We start from the raw sequence: 20,043 nt of genomic DNA on the forward strand, positions 1-20,043 counted from the left end.
CGTAGTACCTTATCTTTGTTTTGATTTAATCAGCCACAACCATCATCGAATGTTACATTCCTGTATCCCGGTAGAGTGACTTCTCTGCTAAGTGAACGAAGTATCTTTCCTTTGTATAAATATGATAACGAGCACGCCGCATCAAAATTACTCCTTCATGAAACAATGTTTTCTCCTCCATTGGACCGCGGAAGGCATCTAACATGCAAAGCCATTATCCAGTCAACTTCTAAGTTACGATCTCCATGATGAATTAGCAAGCATTGCATGTGGGAGCCAGCTTGCAACATAATCATATTTCACCAGTCACAAAACTAATTTGCAGGATATTTAGGAAAAAATCCCAAATTAGGAAACACTAAGCCACAAAAGCTTCCTCTGATCCAAGGCCAGGTATCTCTGTGGAAATGAAGCAGAGACTTCGGTCATGTGTGGCCTTGGGAGTTAACTGCTCTAGTTGGTGCGACACACTGTCTGTGCAACACAGACCGAGCGCAGCATGACATCAAAGTTGCAGTGGCACAGAATTGACTATAGGATATTTGATATGTATTTATTGAATTAGTTTTTTATAACACGCCTAATACCAGACCAGAGTTCGGTTTCTAAGCACGTATCCAGGATTCGAACCTCTGTTGCTCTGCGCGGTACTGCTTACAAGACCAGCGGATTGCGCCTGTGCTACCCTCCGTTTTACAGGAAATAGTGTCCATTAGAAATGTACTATATGTCTTATGTTTAATAACACCCAACACTATATTTCTAAGAGCAGGAACATCTGCTGCACCCATCACGCCCCCCCTTTCTTTTTTTTAGCTACTTCAAGAATTTCACACAGAGTGGGAAGACGCAACGGAATGTCTTCTTTCCAAACATTAGATTAATCAAAGTCTACCTATAAGTAACGTTTCAGGAAAACTGGTTACATTTTGCTAGACATTAAAAGGGGTTCAGAAATTGATTCTGTGCTCAAACTTTAATTGTGTGAGCTATAGCCGTGAGAAATCACCATTCAAGATTTTAAGCATGGACAAGGATACAGAATCAGGATGCAAACTAAACAGTGGGAAAGAAGCATGTAAGATATAGTTACATTTGAACATGTAAATATGGTACTTGGAAAACTACTTAAGCAAACAAAACTGAAATCTCAGAAAATTTACTTCTGAAACAATTTTAGACAAAAAGGTCTTCTGGAGTTACCATATATGTTTACAACACATTTACGTTGTAAAACTATGATCTTATTTTCTTTCTGCTCTTTGGCATAAATCTATGCATTAGTTAATAATGCCACATCTCCCAATAGTGACAACAATGTTTTACTTCATATAGACTAAGCAAATGGATGCCTTCTTGTACTCCCCTTCAGAATAAATCCACATCTACTTTGGAAAAGGCTCTCCGCTGATTCCCAAACTACCCATTCAGTAGAAAAACAAGCCTGATCCAACTTTCCTGCGCTAGACAGATGACCAATTGGAGATGTCAGAAAAGCTTGAGCTACGAAGAGAACTGTAAAAATGAAATTATGGTTAATTAGAAGCACACAGATATTTGCATATAGGGTGTAAATCAACTTACCATTATTGCCTGGAGTAAATTGCATGTTTGGTTGTTTCAGTCCATAAGGCCCCAAGGTTCTGGCAGACGCCACTGATCCTGCTCGATTGCCATGAAGAAGTAAGTGCTTTCTGTACTCCAAACCCACGTTATTTCTTTTATTGTTCATCAGACCCACAGGTGAAGTTTCTGGTGTGCCACTAACTTCATAACTGTTCGGGATTCTGACATGCAAAATATCAGCAATTGCAGAGACAATACCGTTGATGTTCTAGAACAATCAAAGAAAACAATCAAGGGATGACAAGAAGAAGATTAGGAGTACGACGCCTCAGATTGACGTTCTGATGCAAAACAGATACAGCAGCCAGTTATTTTGAAAACCCATTAAGACATGATCAATTTTAGGGAGGTCTATATTAAAAGGCCTGAAGTTTACAATTTAACTTTCTATTAAATATGAAATGAGCATTGAAATACAGAGCACAACTGTTGGGAACATTTCCTACACATTCTCTCAGAAGGGCTTCAGAAAACTGCTCAAAAGTTTATGTCCATAAAACTGTTCAGACTCTCACAATGGTAGTGTGGCTTAGTTAGGACTTTAGCTTCGCTCCTAAGAGCATAGAGGAGTGATCAAAGTTCAGCCTACATACACATCGGTACACAAAGGAATGCCCACATAGTGTACTTCTTGAAAGATTTCCGCTTTATGCAAATGTGTACAGAAAATCACTCCAAAACAGGTACACACTTTTAAAAATAGAAAGAATGCCAATTACAAAAATAAGTAAAGTGTCTCTAAAAAAAAAAAAAAAAAAAAAAAAAAAGATCATCTGTCAGGTATTCACTTCTACAGGCAAGTGACATTCAATTCTGATTAGTAAGTTTGAGTTTTAAAAAGTTTATCCCTCGACTTTAATAAGAAAGTCAGCAGGTGGCTCCCAGTTATAGTGAAAAAAGGTGTTAACAGAGTTTACGGGTGAGCTGTAAAGGCGGCACACATCAGGCTGTCCATGATGGGGGCAATACCCCAGGAGTCATTCCTTCAACATCAGCTGGACCCTAAACCCATCAAGTCTGATAGGTCCCCCAGCGACATCTCCCAAAACAACTTAACCAAGTCACACATCCGCCATATATGCAAGTAGGAACCCAATTCTTTGTTACACCACCAACATGAGGGATCTGTGCCCAGCGTCATTTTAGCCACTGATCCTACGGCTGTAGCAGAGTCCTGAACAACTGTGAATCTGTAGGTAAGTCTCTATGCCAATAGATTCTTGGTATAGTTTTGCTTAAAGTTCTTTGTTGCCAGAGTTCTCACTACTGTGCTCGTTTCTTTGCAGGTGGGGTTTTAGGTGTGCCAGGTAAATGAGTGACTCCTCTCCGCAATGCTGAGCTGAATTCCTGCAGGTGAGTATTAGCACGAAAGCGTGGAATCGAAATCTTTTTAGAATGGTTCTTTTCCCTTGAGCGACTAACCTGATGTTTATTTTCTGTTCTGCAGGTGCGGTGTGACTCCGGAGCGACGATAGCGTGAACTGCTTCGATGGATTGCAGGAAGGGTGGAGCCTCCAGGCGAGTATTGGCTCTTAGCTTGTGTTTCCTTTCTGCAGATGTGACGATCCTGTGTGCGGCTGAAGAAGCCTTTCGGATGGAACGCTTCTCGGGTAAGAAATCAACCGCTGTTCTTGTTCTCTCTTTCTTTCCTTCCTTTCTCCACAGGTGCTGATGGTTCGTGGATCCCAAGGCGGGCGTGGCTGAAGACCGGGTAAACCGGGGCTAGCAGACACGGTGAGCGGTACGCTGCAGGAGTGCAGAATAACGAGAAGCATGTTATGTCCTTAGGGTGTGGTTTATATAGCCTTGCTAAGTAGTTCCTCCAGCCACACCCTGCACAAGTAGTCCCTCCAGCCACACCCAAAGTTAGACTGTATGGCTCAGTTCCTTCAGGCTGGACTAAATGTGTTTCCATGCTCCCTGCCTTACATGATGGAACAATATGAGCCTGGTGCCAGGACTGACTCCAAGAAGTCTTGAGGCAACCTTTTGGGGCCTTAAAGGTCCCCATGGGTGCTAGTAACTTGGGTTGGATGGTCTGCTCCTGATGTCTGAGGGTATGCACCATGACAGTACCACCCTCAAAGGAAGGACGGACAAGTATGGCTGCTTGCATGACTGGATCTCTCTAACTCGCCTGGCCGAGGTGATCGCCACGAGGAACGCCGTCTTCCATGATAGAATCTTGAGCGGGGCCCGATGCATCAGCTCAAAGGGAACCCCCATTGGGCTTTGTCAAGACCACATAGAACTCCCAAGCCAGGTCAGGCACCTTCACCGGTGGAAATGTACCGAAGACTCCATTGAGGAACTCCTTGATGAGTCTGTAAGACCACAGAGATTGCCTACACGGTGCCTTGGTATAAAGGGATATGGCGGCCAGATGCACCTTGATGGAGGCATGAGCCAGTCCAGCCTTGGCCAAGGAAAGCACATATGGTAGGCGCTGCGGTGCTGTGACACGCAGAGGGGTGATCTTCTGAGCACAGCACCACAGAGAAACGCTTCCACTTATGGCCTTGCTGGGTGCTGGCTCACCAGAGCATGGGAGCAGGATCGAACCAACCAATAATCCAGGTATGGGTAAACGTGGATGCCCTCGAGATGAAAATGAGCCGCCACCAAAGCCAAACACTTTGTGAAGACCCTCGGGCTGATTTCAGGCCAAAGGGAAGTGCCCTGAACGGATAGTGGTGACCCTGGACCACAAACTGCAGCAACTTGCGGTGCTTTCGAAGGATGGGGATGTGGAGGTATGTGTCCTCCAGGTCCAGTGACGCCAGGAAGTCGCTTTCCTCCAGTTGGCTGAGTGCGTTCCTCAACGTGACCATCCTAAACTTCAGATATTTGTTGAGGCGTTGCAGGTCCAGGATTAGCCTAGACCCGCCTGTCTTCTATCGGACCAAAACGTTTCTGGAGTACACTCCGGAGCACTGTATTTGCCTCCTTTTTTAGCATGGCTTGGAAGTCCTGCAGCAGCTGCGCCATGTGCTGCTCTTAAAGAGCTACAGGGGGAGGAATGAAAGGACTACCGATGTTGCTGCAGGGTGCGCGGCGAACGTGCAGTCTGTATCAACCTTGATGAGTTGAAGAGACTCGTCGACCGCTTTGCCAAACAGGTTGTCTCTGTCTAATGGCATATCGAACACCTTAAACTGAACGTCCGGCCTGAAGTTGGTGGCTTTCAACTCTGTCACAAGTGCCTTGCCCTGATCTCTTTGAGGCCCCAATATAATTTGCCTCAAAAGTAAAAAATCTTGGTTGTACTTAACAGGCAGATCTAAGCCGTAACTGCCAGATCAATGATACAGTTAAATCTGTATACTATCATATGGACCTGGGATGGTTACAGCTTGTGGAGGGTAAGTTCTGGAGGAAGATTCTTTGACTTCCTCAGTGCATCCCTATGGCTATAATTAGGCTAGAGCTAAGAATCACTTCTCTTAGTGCTGTGGTCCTGAGAAATCGAGTAGAATTCTATATTAAAATGAGCAACAAGCCTGTAAATAAACTTCTTATGACCATCAAAGAGAATGCAAGGGCCGGCCAACAGCACAAATTAGAGACTCAGATGAATAACCTATTCGAAGAAATTAGCTGGTCACCCGAATGGGGTCGGGATAATGAGCGTTTATTTCTCAGTGTGCACAAACGTTTAAAAGCGTGGGATTGGCAGAGTAACTTCACCCATTTGGAAACCCTGAAAAATTACAAATGTATTATGCATGTGCTTTTCACCTTCATGAAGGTGCAGCCCTATTTGAATCTCTGTCCATCTGATCAATTGAGGCGATTTATTCTGCTCATGCGTTTTAACCACCTGCCCACCCTGGCCGCTATAGGCCCGGAAATGGGATTAGCGGAAACCGAGAGGTACTGTAGAATATGTTCATCACCCAAAGAATCTGAAACAGCTTGTCATGTTTTAACACTATGCTGTAGGACGAGAATAAGTTGTGCTAAACATCTCGGGGAGTTTGTTCACAATACTGAGTATATGGCGCAGATAGAATTCTGGAAACAATGTTTTAACACCCTGAATCCTAAATTACACCTAGCTCTGTTCAAGGTGTGGCAAGAGGCTTCTATTTGTATGAATTTAAGCACTAGGGTGGGTCCTGTATCTAGGCGCCCCCTTTAGTATGTGACAATGAAAGTTAGTGTTATATATACTTATTTTATTTTTATTTATTTATTACATTTGTTACTCGCCCAGACCCTAGGGTATCACGGCGAAAGATACAGTAGAGTTAACTCATTATTACACAATGTTGCAGTTACAATACAAATACAATTTTCTTTATACATAGGTTACAAGATATCATGTAGTCATATACCAGATTCCAATTGGTCAGTTAGCCCTTCCCATTTTGTTTCAGCCTTATTTGCAGTACTGCGGCTGCCCTAAGCAGTGTAGTTGGTCATGGGAGGGTAGGGCTTGAGCGGTTAATATTTATTGAATAACCAGGTTTTCAATGCTTTTTTGAATTTTCGTAAGGAATCCTCATTTTTGATACTCAGAGGTAGTGCGTTCCAGTGCGAAGGGGCTAGAACCTTGAAACTACTTCCTCCTGCTCTGCTGTATTTGTATTGAGGAACTTCTAAGAGGGCCAGATTATTAGATCTCAGCGACCTACATGACATTTTTTTTTTTTTAATGGAGTTGTTGAGGTAGCTGGGCGCTTTGTTGGTGGTACATTTGTAGACAATACTGAGGGTTTTGAATATGATCCTTGCTTCAATTGGCAGCCAGTGGTTTTCTCTTCTAGTGCTGGATATATGTTCAGATTTCTTTATCCCTAAAGCCGCTCTGAGGGCTTTATTCTGTAGTAATTGGATTTTGTTTAAATTGGTTTTGGAAGTTCCTAGGAAGAGGATGTTACAGTAATCTAGTTTTGTTAGGATTAGGGCTCTAGCCAGGGTGATGCAATTTACAGGCGTGAGAAATTGGCGACTGAGTGCAATAAGTTTTGCTGTGTAGGCTGTGGACGAGGAAAGGGCTGCTATTTGTTTATGCATGGAGAGGTTGGCGTCAATGTAGACACCTAACGTTTTGACTTGTTTAAGTACTGGGATCCGGAAACAGTCGATATTAATGTAAGAGTAGTCCGGGTGGAGGGTGCTTATTCTTTTTTGGGAGCCCACAATGAGGACCTCCGTTTTCTCATCATTTAGGCAGAAACTATTCAGGGCCATCCTGTTTTGGATTATGAAGTAAACTTTATTAATGGTGAGGGTGTCTTGGGTGTAGTCGCCTGTAATAGGGATGAGGATCTGTGTGTCATCTGCGAAATTGGTGTAAATGACGCCCATATCGTCTAAGGCTGAGAATAAAAGTTTAGTATATGCATTATAGAGGATGGGGGAGAGGCAGGATCCCTGGGGGACTCCAATGGGTACTATTATGGGGTCCGCTGCAAAGTTTCCAATGGCAACTCTGGATATACGGTCAGTGAGAAAGGATTTGATCCAGTGTGTGGCGTTGTTGGAAAGATTAAAATCTTTTTTTAGAGTGTTGCACAGTTTGTCATGATCTACCAAGTCGAATGCTGCTGATAGGTCCAGTAGCAGTAGTGTGGCTAGTTTGCCTGAATCTCTAATAGAGTCTATTTGGATTTTAAGATCCAGGAGGGCTGTCTCAGTGCTGTGATTAGGCCTAAAGCCTGATTGTCTGGCTCCTAGCAGGTTATTTTGTTCTAGGTGAGTTTGTAGTTGGTTGTAAGATATTTTATCAATGATTTTAAGTAAGAATGGGACAGTCGTTATGGGCCGGTAGTTTGTGGGCACTAGTGGGTCTAGTGTGGGCTTTTTTAGTAGAGGGGTGACCCAAGCCGCTTTAATGCTGACTGGGACCTGATTTGTGGAGAAGGAGGTATTTACAAAGTTAGTGATTATAGGCATGAGAGTGGGGGCACAGAGTTTAATTAGGTGTGCTGGAAAGTTATCTCCTTTGCAGTTGGACGCTTTAAGTTTGGCTATAGTATTAAGTACTGTATCATGAGAGACTGGTGTGAAGTTGAAGAGGGGGGCGGTATTTTCTATGTTCGTGGAGATCTGGTTGGCCGTGGAGTGTTTGTCAGACAAGAGGTTTCTTTTGGAGATAATTTTGTTTTGTAATAGTTTAATTTTAGTGGCCAAGGCATCTTGGATGGTGGTGCACCATTCTTTACTTGGTTTGACTGGGTTAATTATGGGGATCGGCTTCTCCAGCTCCTTGAGTATGGTGAATAGCTCTTTGCTATCGGAGGCCGCATTACTAATTCTAGTATTGAAGGCATCTGCTTTATGGGCGATGATGGCTGATTTATAGGTTTTGTTTGCAGAGTTGAATTCTTCCAGAGCTTCTGGGGTGGAGTTTTTCTTTAGGCGGTCTTCAAGCGATCTTTTGATCCGTCTAAGAGACTAATTCCTCATTGAACCAAAAGGTGGACTTTTTGTCTTTACGTTTGGTTTTGTTAACACAGGGTGCTAGGGCGTCAATTGTACTGGTAAGACAGTTATGGTAATGGTCTGCCAGGGCACAAGGTTCTTTGGCAGTAATTATATTGTTATTGAGGGCATTGGCTAATAGGGGGTTGATGTTTTCTGCTGTGAGTTTGCAGATGTTTCTTGTTACATAGGATTCTTCAACAACCGTTTTCGGTAAGTCTGGTTTTTTGCACAGGATAGTGAAGTTTATGCAATGATGGTCTGACCAGGGTACCGGGGTGATGGAGTCTATGGATACTATAGTGTTAAGATGTAGTATCCAGTCTAGGGACCTCCCTTTTGTATGGGTAGGGGCGTTCACGAGTTGCGTGAAAGCCATGTCTTTAAGTGCACTGTGTAGTGCATCTGCTTTGTGGTCTTGGGGGTCGTTAAATCCTAGATTCAGGTCCCCTAGGACTAGGCATTTTGTGTTTGGTACTGTATCCTATTATAAATTATTCAAAACTGTATATAAGTATATATATGAGCGATTAGTAAATTCGCTGAGTTGTGTTTTTTCTTTTTTTTTTTTATTATTTTTAACCTGAAGGGGGTATGATGCCTGTTGCTCTTATTATTTTTAGATTATTAGTTTCTTTCTTTTTCTAAAAATTTTATTGTGATGTATAGTTGGGTAAATTTGTCTATTTTAACTCTAATTTATTTATGATATGATATGTACATCTTGGTTTTCTGTTTTCTTTTCCTAGACTACTGTAATGCATTGCTCATGGGTATCCCAAAGAAACAAATTCAGTGCCTACAGGTTGCACGGAACTCAGCCGTCTCCCTGCCACAACGCTCACATATATTGCAACCTTGTAGAGACCTCCACTGGTTGCCTGTACAACAAACAGAATATTTTCCTCGCAGGCCCACCATGTCTTTACTGAGAACTGGGACCATTGTGTTGTTAGAGCCCATTGAAGTGATGCACGATTTCAAGGGCGTGCGCGATTTCGAGCGAGACCCATCCTTTCTGGCCTGCTTAGAAGGCTCAGTAGGAGCAGGACCTTTTTCAAAGATTCTCAACATTTCCTTTCAGAAAGATTCCCATTCGGCTGGGGTAGATACAGGCAACCCTTTCGGGAGAGGCGTCGGACGAAGAAGTTGACGAAGGCGACCTCCAGTGCCATTCCTAGACCTAGAGCACTTTTCCTTCTTCCTTCGAGGAGAGTCTCCTCTCGTCTCGTCGGTCGAAGGCCTAGCGGGTCGGGGCTTAGGGGATTTGGATATTTTCCCTACCTGGAGTTTCCTCTTCCTCAAGGCCTTTCCTGTCATGAACTGGCACTTGATACAACTGGACGTGTTATGGTTCTTGCTGAGGCACCATAAAAAGACACGCCGCAGGTTGGTAAGAGACATCTTGGACCCACAGTCTCAAATTTTTTTAAAGCCAGTCTTCGGTCTCGAAGATGAAGACATGACGAAGGATTTTTGGAAAAATTTCTTGAAGAAATCAATGAGGTGTGCCGAAATTCGTAGTCGAAGTAAATGCTGTCGCGGAAAAATAGAACTGAGGCCAATGGCTGCCGCGTGTGCTACATATGATCTCAGATGATGTCAACCTCGACGAGGCTTTCGAGGGTCATCGACTCGACGCCATCGACGCACATTGCCCTCCGCCGCGAACCTGCTGTAGCAGTCTTTTTTGGAAAACCACGGCAGACCTCGCCTCCCGCCTCATCATGGTCTGGATGCAGGCAGTAAAGACAATTGTAGTGTCGATCCTCCACAAAAAGGTTTCTTAGTCTACATTTCGTGCAGAGACTAAGGAGGCATCTCTTCTTCTCGTCGTGGTGAAAAAGCACGAAGTAGGCCCAAGCCTGGACCTTCCAATGAAGATCCTCGATGAAGCTTGATCTTCACCGACAGCAGGAGCCGGCTGCCGGTAGTCGATCGGAGGTCAAACAATAAATTCAAAAATCGGTCAAAATGTTTTAAATGTTATCCAAAAACTCAAAATATATTGGGGAATCCCAACACTGAAGCATGTGGTAAATATATGAAGATGGCCACCAGCGGTGGAGCTTAGAGAGAGGACTGTCATTGGTTGGGGGCAGTATGACCCAAAGGACTGTGTTTGGTTTAGAGGAGGAATACATTTTATCTTGTCTAAGCAATAGGATTGCCATATTACTGTCCTTTGAATTCAAGTAATTTGTTAGAACTAAAAGCTAGAATGAACATTTATTCTTGCAGGCATCACCTAGATGTGAATTGTTGTTATTTTTGCGGTACGTTTTGTACCTTGTGTTGCGCACCTTAGAACTGGAACTGCTAATTTGTGTTGATCGAACTCATAAGTGTTACTTGTTTGATACGACCTAAACATTTTTATTACTGTGTAAGCAGCACGCTCTCATTTTGCTGCATTTTTATTTATTTTTTTAATTTTTTTTTTAAAGTATGCTGCAGGTTGGGAAACTACAGTTCCCAGCAGCCCTCGTGTATATATTTGTAGAGCAGGCGCACAAGAGTCGGCGCATCAGGACCAAGCCGGTCTTCGCTGGGTCTTCCTCTAGAAGCTGCTCATTAGGATCCGGTCAGTACTAAGACTTACTTTACTTGATGCTACTTTGCAGAGACTTACTTAGGCCTACTGAGCAGGTGAAATCTGACTGACAGACCCCCACTTTTCGAAATGGGCTATCTAGCCAGTCTCCACTTACTACTGGCTACCCAAAAATGTCAACAGCTGGCCATTGGCGATAAATATCTTTGTATGAGACTTGATCCACTACAAAGTGCTCTCCTAGAGCAGCCCCCGTCCACTTCTGCTGAACTCTCTCCGCTATCCTATCTTGAAACCTAATGTACCAGAATATTTAGCTGACATGGTCCCGCTCTCACACCAGATGGATGTAATTTACGATTACAACTCTTCGATACCTCTTTCATGCTCAGGTACTCCGCCTTCAACTACAGTTGTTACACAGAACTTAAGGGGAGATGCCAAATGCTTCAATAATGTGTCATCCATCCACACTCTCTCTGTACGGGAACACTTGAAAGAAAACGTACCAACCTCTCTCGTGTTGTCGAACTCAACTACTAAGAAAAGTACGCCCATGAAATTCCTATGTAATAACCACCATTCAGTCACAACATTGAAGTGTGCCCTACTAAATACACGCTCCCTCATCAAGCACGCAACAAACATTTGCGACTCCATTTTGGAACTTGACCTAGATTTAATATGTCTTACAGAAACCTGGACCACAGAAGCAAGTGGCCCAATGATTGCCTTGGCTACACCTGAAGGTTATATCACTATTTGCCAAAATTGTCTCGCCGGTCATGGGGGCGGTGTGGCCATTATCGCTAAAAAACGTTTGAATCTATTTTAGCCACCTTGCATTTGTACCAACTGTGAAATTGTTCATGTTAACATGACTCCAACTGCTCACAGTTGCATAAACTTTGTGTTAGTCTATCGCCCTCCAGTTGATATGCCAAGTTTTAATGAAAAAATTGTTCACATCCTAAATGGTTTACATGGACCAAATTGCTGTACCCTGTTGGCTGGGGATTTTAACCGATGGCGCAATAACAGCTCTGACAACAAAGCATAGCCCAAGAAACAGCCTTAAATAACATTGACTACCATGCACTTAACAACTCACCTACTCATAACAAAGGGAACATCCTTGACTGGGTTGCAACTAGGAATCTTATTGTACAGGTTGATAATACTCTACCTTGCATTTGGTCTGCCCAGTGCTCCACAACCTTTCAAATTCATCCTCACACCTCCTCCTAAAAGGAAGAACCCAGTGAAAACAGTAAAGAATCACAACTTTAAAATAGTCACTGTAAATGATTTAAAAGATTGCCTGAAGGATATTATGACCTCACCGTCAGATCTAGATCCCTCAAAAATTCTGACTGACGTTTTAAGTCAATCTTTGCGTACTATGTTAGAATGTAGCTCCAATTAGGAATAAGTTAGTCAGAGGCAATGCCTTGCACCAAAAGTGGTACACACAAGAACTGAGTTGAATGAAGAAAGGCAAAAGCCAAGCCGAGACAAAACGGCTAAAATGTCCCTCCAAAGCAAATAAAACTTCTTGGAAAACTCTTGCCAAAGTATACAAGCAGGCCATCTGTGACAGAAAGAAGAACCTTTTTAAAAAGCAGATAGAGGAGGCCAACAACAATACCAACAAGCTTTTTTAAAATTGTTAAATCTCTGGATAAACCTAGGACTCTTTCCACACCCTTTGTCCCAAAGGACCAAGACTGTCTCGAAATGCAACAGGCTTTCAAGGCAAAAGTGGATAAAGGCACACACTCAAATCTGAACTAGTGAATAATATGCCTAGCTCCACTTCCCCTCCCAAAACGACTATTAATGAGGAACATGTCAAACTCAATGTTACTTCCATCACAACTCTTGATATATGAATATACTGTCCTCATTACGCCCCACCTAGTGCCTGGAAAATACTGTCCCTCCTATTCTCATTCTTGATCATAAAAGAATGTTTGCACCTTTTCTTGTTAGGTTTGTAAATTCTTTGTTTGCCAATAATCAGGTTCCAGACTATCAAAAAAGCCACCATCACACCCCTGCTTAAGAAACCCAGGCTTAATCCCAACAACCTACGACCCATTATGAAATATAATTTCCTGCTAAAAATATTGGACAAAAGTGCTTCACCATTCAATTCTTGTCATTCGTCGAAGCATTTAACGTCCTGTACACTAGACACTCTGGCTTCCGTCCATATTACAGTATTGAAACAGCACTCCTAGACCTTCAAAAGCACATGCTGAGTATCTCAGACAAAGACAATACTGGAATGCTTGTGTTAGACTTGTCGGCAGCGTTTGACCTTCTGGACCACGACCTGATCCTCCTCATCCTTGGAGATATTGGATTATGTAGCCTGGATACCACCAAATGGGTACAATCCTCTCACATCGGACTTCTAGAGTTTGTTGAGGCAACTCCACCTCACCTCTGGCACCTATTGTCTGTGGTATGCCACAGGGGGCTGTCTCCTTTACTTTTCAACTTGTATATACGATCCCTATGCAACCTGTTAGATGAGATTAATGTGTTTCTCACTAACTACTCACTGATGACACTCAGCTGGGTTTCAAATTGTCAGGAGACTACAACTGGGATGCGACCATCCTGCACTCCATCTATGGCCGTATTGAAGGCTAGATGTACGCCAACTGGATGGGTCTTAATGGGAATAAGACTGAACTATTAATATTTAGCTCAACACCAAATACCAGTCCTTCTCCATCCATGACTGCTGCATTCATTTCTCTAAGAGTTAAGACTCTAGGGTTTCACCTAGATCTCATGCTTGGCTCTGACACACACGTTAAGCAGGCTGTGACATTTTGTTCCTATTACTTTCAACTACTGAGGAACCTTCAACCTTCTTTGTCCGAGCCCAACTGCTCTTCTGTTGCGCGGGCATTCATCTTGTCCAGACTAGACTATGGAAACGCCCTTTTGATTGGTACTCAAACAAAATATAAAGGACCTACAAGTGATACAGATACATAATGATTCAGTCCGCATCGCAAAAAGGAAATCTAGGAGAGACCATATTACTCACAATCGACAAGACCGCCATTGGCTTCCTATCACTGCTCAGCTAAAATTTAAAGCAGCTAGACTTGTCTATAAATCCTTACATGGTATGCTCCCATCCTATATCGAAAATCTTGTGTCGCCCTACGAACCCCCAAGAAAGTTACTCTGATCCATATTAGCATTGGCCAAAAACCCAAATTTCAAACTTGCTAATAGCCTAAGAAGATCCTTTCCCATGCAGGTCACTAAAATATGGAATTCCTGTCCATTAGACCTCAGACTACAAATGAGCCAAACATGTTCCGTTGACAATTGAAAACGGTTTTAAACTAAGACCCTCCCCGTCAATTTCTATACCCGATTGTCCCGTTTAGTCTGTTCCTTTGTGTTTTGGTTCTGGCGCCCTGATGCCTGTTGGCTCTGGCACCTTAGAAATAAATAAAAAAATGAATAAAATAAAATGCAGTTTAAAGTGAAAGTGAAACAGTTTTTTCTTTTACCGAGGATTCACAGCCTGACGGCAGAATATTCATGAGCACGTGAATCCATGCCAGACCCCATGCTGGAGAAATTCAGATGCATGTTTGAGTAATCCCAGTCAAGCTGGGAATCCTCAATAACAGAGCGGTTTCTATTTGAAAAACTACAGTCACTTTAGTATTCTTTTAGAGTTGTTTTGGGTCACCTTACAAATTTGCCAATAGGCAATGTCTCCCTTCGCTCCACCATTGGAGGCCATTTTCAGATTAGCATAGCACAAGTAATTGCCAAGATGAGCTGAGAAGAGCCCTTTGCGGGGTAGGCAGGAAGGTTGCATGTGAATCTATGAAATGTACCAAGTTAAGTAACTTATTAATTCTCCAGCATTGGATCTTTCATAGATTCACATGCTGTTTTTAATTATAATAAAGCAGTATACAGATACAATGCAAAATGAGAGGAGGAAAAAAGTCTCACATTCTGGAAACATCAAAATTTTATGCGAGCAGATGATGAACCACTGCTTTAACGACCCTGGACTCCTCTGTGGAGTCCCTATAGATGCAGAAGAATCTTGTGAAGGCAGAGAAGAAGGCAGTGGTGAAAGAAACTGCCCTTGTGGAGTGCGCTCTAGGCTAACCTAGAGCCGTAGGAGATGCAAGCAGACAACCATCAAAGATGGGATCTTAGACAGTCCCTTGCCCAAAGCCATGCGGTCTAAAGACACAAACAACTGAGATGACATAGGGAATTGCTTGGCATGAGCAACATAGTACTTTAAAGTCTGCATGACTTCTAAGGAAAGCAGAAAGCGTTCCGCCAGAGTAGGAGAGCCAAAGAAGACAGGCAGGACCAGTGGCTTGCTGAGATGGAATGCCAAAAGCACTTTGGACATATGAACACAAGATAATGCGATTTGCAGCATAAAACTTGGATCCCACCCACTTTCCTGGCTGAAGTGATGGCGTCTAAGACGACAATCTTCCATGAAAGAAACGTAATGCTTGCTTTGTGCAAGGGTTCAAAGGTCCCACTAACTTGGAAAGAACATTATTCAACACCCAAACTGGAGACAGAGTCCACACAAGCAGACCATTAGGGAAAATCCCTTCAGGAATGTTTTAATAAGCCGGTGGGACCATAACTAAAGTGTGGTAGAGGTGCAGCTAAACTATGAAATCGCAGCAAGATGGACCCTAGCAGAGGAATGTGCAAGGCAACTGCAGCCAACGACCATAGGAATGGCAGACTATCCCGAGGCTGGACGTGGAAGGGATCACTATTGTTTTGCAGTACACCAAGTCGTAACACGTTTCCAGTTGCTATTAAAGCAAGCAACATAAAAGGGTGCAGGAGTCCTAGCACGAATGTCTCAGTAGGATTGAGGAACGGGACATATCCGAAATCTAGGGAAGCAAGCCATTAGATTGAGAGGGGACATATCGTGGTGCAGGACCGCACCCTTGTCCCTGGAGAAAAGATTAAAGACGGGGGACAGTCGTACAGGAGAGGCTGACCGGGGACCTAGGCGGTCCAAAAGCCAGAACTGTCTCAGCCAGGCCAGGGCCACCAAAATCAATTTGCACTGCTGTTGTCCGAAAGCATGTAGGACCCTTGGGATGTGCGGAAATGGAGGAAACGCATAGAGAAACGGATTTGTCCACGGGAATATGAACGCGTCTCAGGCTTCAGGCTTGGGGGAATCTGCTGGCAAATACACAGCACTTCACATTCTCCTTGGTGGCAGAGGTCCCTTTCCTTTGGAAGATGTGCAGAACTTGGTCATGGAGAGGTTGCCACTCATGGTATGAGCATAGTTCCTTGCTAAGAGTCGGCCACCGAACTGTGGATGCCCGGCAGATGGAAGGGGGAACATCCTGTGAGCAAGGGCCCGTTTCCAGAGGGACTGAGCTTCTGCTGACAGGATGGTTGATTGGGTGCCGCCCTGTTGTGGTATGAATAACATGGTGGCTTGTGTTGTCTGTGAGCACCAGAACCATCTTCCCCTGGCAATGAAGCCAAAAGGATTTCAGTGCCCAGAACACCACTCTCAGTTCCAGGACCTTGATGTGTAAGAATTTCTCGTTTTTGGGACTAAAGGGCTCTGGTGTGGCAACTGCTGGTGCAGGCTCCCCAGCCCTATGAGGATGTATTAGTTGTAAACGTGATCTGATGGCCTAGGGCTTGGAAAGGCGCTCCCTGGTTGAGGTTGGTGAGCAATGATTACCAGCGCATACTGTTGTTGAAGGGGTGCACAAGGAAAACCTTGTCAAACTAGTTGCCAGAGATGCGCTTCCACACCTCTGCTTCCAAACCTCTGAACAGGCCTCACCCGAAGCAGCAGTGTTGTATCAGGGGAATGCAGGAGGACATCCACAAGAGAGACTTTAGAGTGACACGATTTGATGCTGTGAGAGCAAATGCTTTTTTTGAACGAATGGCCTCGACCATGTTGGCCAGAGAAGTAGTGCCGTCATAAACCGTGTGCAGCTGAGCTCCCAGGAACAGCATTTGCTGGGAGGATGGTCAAGCAGGATTTGCCATAATTGATGGAGAAAACCAGTAAGGATAAACCGCTTATTGTTGCTCTGGTGCATTCGTGGGCCTGAGGAAAGGACGGACCAGCCAATCGTCGAGGTATGGGTACACATGGACTGTCGATCGACGGAGGTGAACCACGGCTGGAGCTAGGCATTTTGTAAAACTCTACGGGCAGAATTGAGGCTGAAGGGAAGGGCCTTGAATTGATAGTGCGGTCCTGCCACTGTAAATCTTAGTCATTTTTGGTCCGGCGATGACAAGAAATCCCCTTTATGTAGTTGACCGAGGATGTGTTAAACACGTGATGAACCTGAAAAGCTTGGGAAATAAACTTGTTTAGGATCTATAACTGGTCTCCATCCACCTGATTTTTTCTTTACAACTAATATCTTTGATAAAACTCCTTGTCCCCACTGGGTGCAAGGAACGTGTTCTTTTGCTTCTATGGAATGGAGGGCATAGATTTATTGTTGAAGCGTTGAAAAAGGTTTTCCCTCATTTGCGGAGGGAGTAATGTTGGACCGTTCTGCAGGAACTCCAGGATGTGGCTGTGTCGTAGTAAGGAGACCACCCACTTGTCTGTGAAGACTTGGTGCCAACTTGCAGAGGAAACAGGAACAAAGCACTCCGACAGGGTGGGGGGGGGGGCGGGTCCTTGTCTTAGTCAAGCTGGTTTACTTGGATGGCCTCTGTAGGAACCATGTGGGTTGCTGGCTGCCTCTGTAAGACAGACTTCCCTCGTTGTCCCCGGAAGCATAAGTGCTGTATCGATACATTTGGGATCGATAGGTTGGTCAGTAGTCTCTGGACATCCTGGAAAAATTGGCTTTTCCAGGACGAAAGGGCTGCAGCTGTAAGGTACCCAAAGACCAGACAGTGTAGGTATCGGTCCTGATGGCCTGGGAGGGTATTGCCTACGTTCTTTCTGTAGAGGTCCTCTTAATTGAAAGGCAGGTCTATGATTATGGCTTGCGGCCAGAAACTAGTGGCCTTGAGCCATAACTGGTGGTGCAGAACCCACATGGCGAAAGCCGGTGTCAGCCATGTCAACTGCCATGGATTTGGCGTGATCGGAAGCAGCGCCACCTTCGTGAAGTCCTTTGAAAACTCTCTTTTTCATCCGGCAAGAAATCTAGGATGGGTCCCATTTTATATCACAACTCCTGGTCGTAGTGGGATAGGATAACCAGGAGTGGTCTGCCTTAATGGTGGTGGCTGCCATAGACACAATGGACTTCCCACAAGCTTTCAATTGTATCCCTTCTTTCTCTGGGATCACAGCACACGTTGAAAAGGGGTCGGAGGATTATTTGCTGGCTGTCGCATATACCACTGAGACTGGACTGGTTGGGCACTGATGAATCTGAGGATGCCGTCCCTTCTCCCCTAGGGGAGAGACCTTTCCCATGGGGCCAGTGCGGTGCATTCACAGTACAATAGTCCACCTGAAGGTGGCGCACAGGGGCAGGATCAAATGGGAGAGCAAGCCTCTTATGAGATTAGAGACAACCATTCCCAGAGAACACGGTATCATTCCGCTTTGTCACCCTGTCAAACCCAAGTTTACTATATGCAAGTCAGTATCCCGGAACCAGATTTTCTCTAGGAACCACGGACGATAATGCCAGAAAAACCCTCACCCCGAGAAACAAGAAATGACCAATATTAGCACACTTAGCCAGCCCTGTCGCTTGGGGTGGAGGAGGCTATGTAGTGCGCCTCTCTATGGGTTCTTGACAACCTGGACCAGGAGCTGTATAAGGGAGAGAAGGCAAGAATGGTCAGCTACTTATCATATGCCCTTCGAAAGTCAAAACCCCTTAAGATGAGAGGTGTACCAGAAAACTCATAGCCTGGACTGCAACCATTGAGTCCCCACTGGATAATCACACAAGACAATACAGGATATCAAAAACAAAACAAGAAAATACATTCTAATTACCTAATGTAAGGGTCAGCATGACTTCTCCGGCTACAATGTTTGCAAGACACAGGAGTAAGTCTGGACTGCTCTTTTATACGTGTATGGATATATTTGATGCAGGCTGTACATTTGATCATGGCAGCAATCTTGGAGGGGGCTGTGATGTGGTCTGTATGCTCCGAGTGAATCACCTGGCCACACCACAGAAGCCAGCCTCCCCGGAGATATGCGTTTCATGATGTCAACTGGAGCAGGGAAAAACAAGCCAATTCTACAGCTCTTTGCACCATGGATGCCACATAACGGCGCATCCAGCATGGCTGCTAGAGCCTACGCGGCAAGAGGGGAGCATGCGGCACAGGGTGAGGTAAGCTCCTAACACACCCCCCTTCTGTTTTGCCAACACCATACCCTCCTACCCTTGTTACAAACAGTACTAATATCTTCTGTTGTATAACATGCCAACCTTATTCAAGAAGAAGAACTATAACACAAGTGAATCTAATTGGCCTTCCATTTACTTGGAATAAGAGTACTGGGACAAAGAAGATGGCTAGGAGGATGAACATTGATCCAGAGAACTGTGTTAAGTGGTTTAGTCTCCCGCTCAACCGGGTTGGGACAAACGCATTCAAAATAGACGAAGGAAACCAGGTGAGAAAAATCCTCTCTCCTGAGAGGAATTGCCAGCAACGCTGTAGCACCGGCGGCAAGATGGAGAGATGAACGAGATGCTGACGAAACAAAGCATCCGAACGTTGCTGGAGCCTCACGCAGACGCCCCACTGCTCGGAAGATGCGAACAAAGCACGAAAGAACACAGGCTAGCCGAGAGGGACTGAAGGTAGCCAGGGGGAGGCCAGGGAGTGAGTACAGAGCTCCGAATAAGAGGGTCTTTTGACCCTGAGTAGATACTGCAAGTCTGAGACCCGCACCCATATGAAAGCAAGAGAATAAGAGGGTCTGGGACCCTGAGAACAAGAGAAAGGGAATCCTACGCATAGCTGGAGAGTAGACCAAGTTGGCACACTAGTGCATGGCGAGTCTGGGATACGCACACTTATGAGAGCCAAAGGCCAAATTGAACTTTAAGGTGAACTTTATTTGAGAGAATACAGGGCCTGGGACCCAGCATGATAAAGAGTTTTGTGGTACATTATGATGAAAGCTTAAAAGAGGTCAGGGAAAGGAAAACAAATCCTTTGGCTAACAGAATATCATTGTAGAATCTGGGAAAGTCTAAAAAGAAGCCAGGAACAGGAAAATACTTTGCCGGGCATACGATTTGTGCTGTTGTGAACTGTCAAGAAAATCACATAATAAGGAAATGCCCTAGTTAGTTGAGTGATATTAAAACATTGTTTCTTTTGGAAAGAACATCTGCTTTTTCTTAAAACCATTAGAGACATTTGGCACTTTTTGTTGGCAAAGAACTTTTACACCA

At 44.3% G+C, this 20,043-nt stretch overlaps 1 protein-coding gene across 7 annotated transcripts in view; it reads right to left on the bottom strand.

Annotated features, from left to right (window-relative positions):
* The window catches only part of KMT2C (lysine methyltransferase 2C), a 2,745,351-nt gene that overhangs the window by 496,383 nt on the left and 2,228,925 nt on the right, over window positions 1–20,043 (bottom strand). For all 7 annotated transcript variants that reach the window (XM_069647923.1, XM_069647922.1, XM_069647921.1 and 4 more), the window contains one exon: window positions 1,585–1,834. In XM_069647923.1, coding sequence (XP_069504024.1) covers window positions 1,585–1,834 — 250 coding nt within the window. The remainder of the gene's footprint in view (window positions 1–1,584; window positions 1,835–20,043) is intronic.

This window comes from Ambystoma mexicanum, chromosome 2q, assembly GCF_040938575.1.
Source record: "Ambystoma mexicanum isolate Mex_15411 chromosome 2q, UKY_AmexF1_1, whole genome shotgun sequence".
NCBI lineage: Eukaryota > Metazoa > Chordata > Amphibia > Caudata > Ambystomatidae > Ambystoma > Ambystoma mexicanum.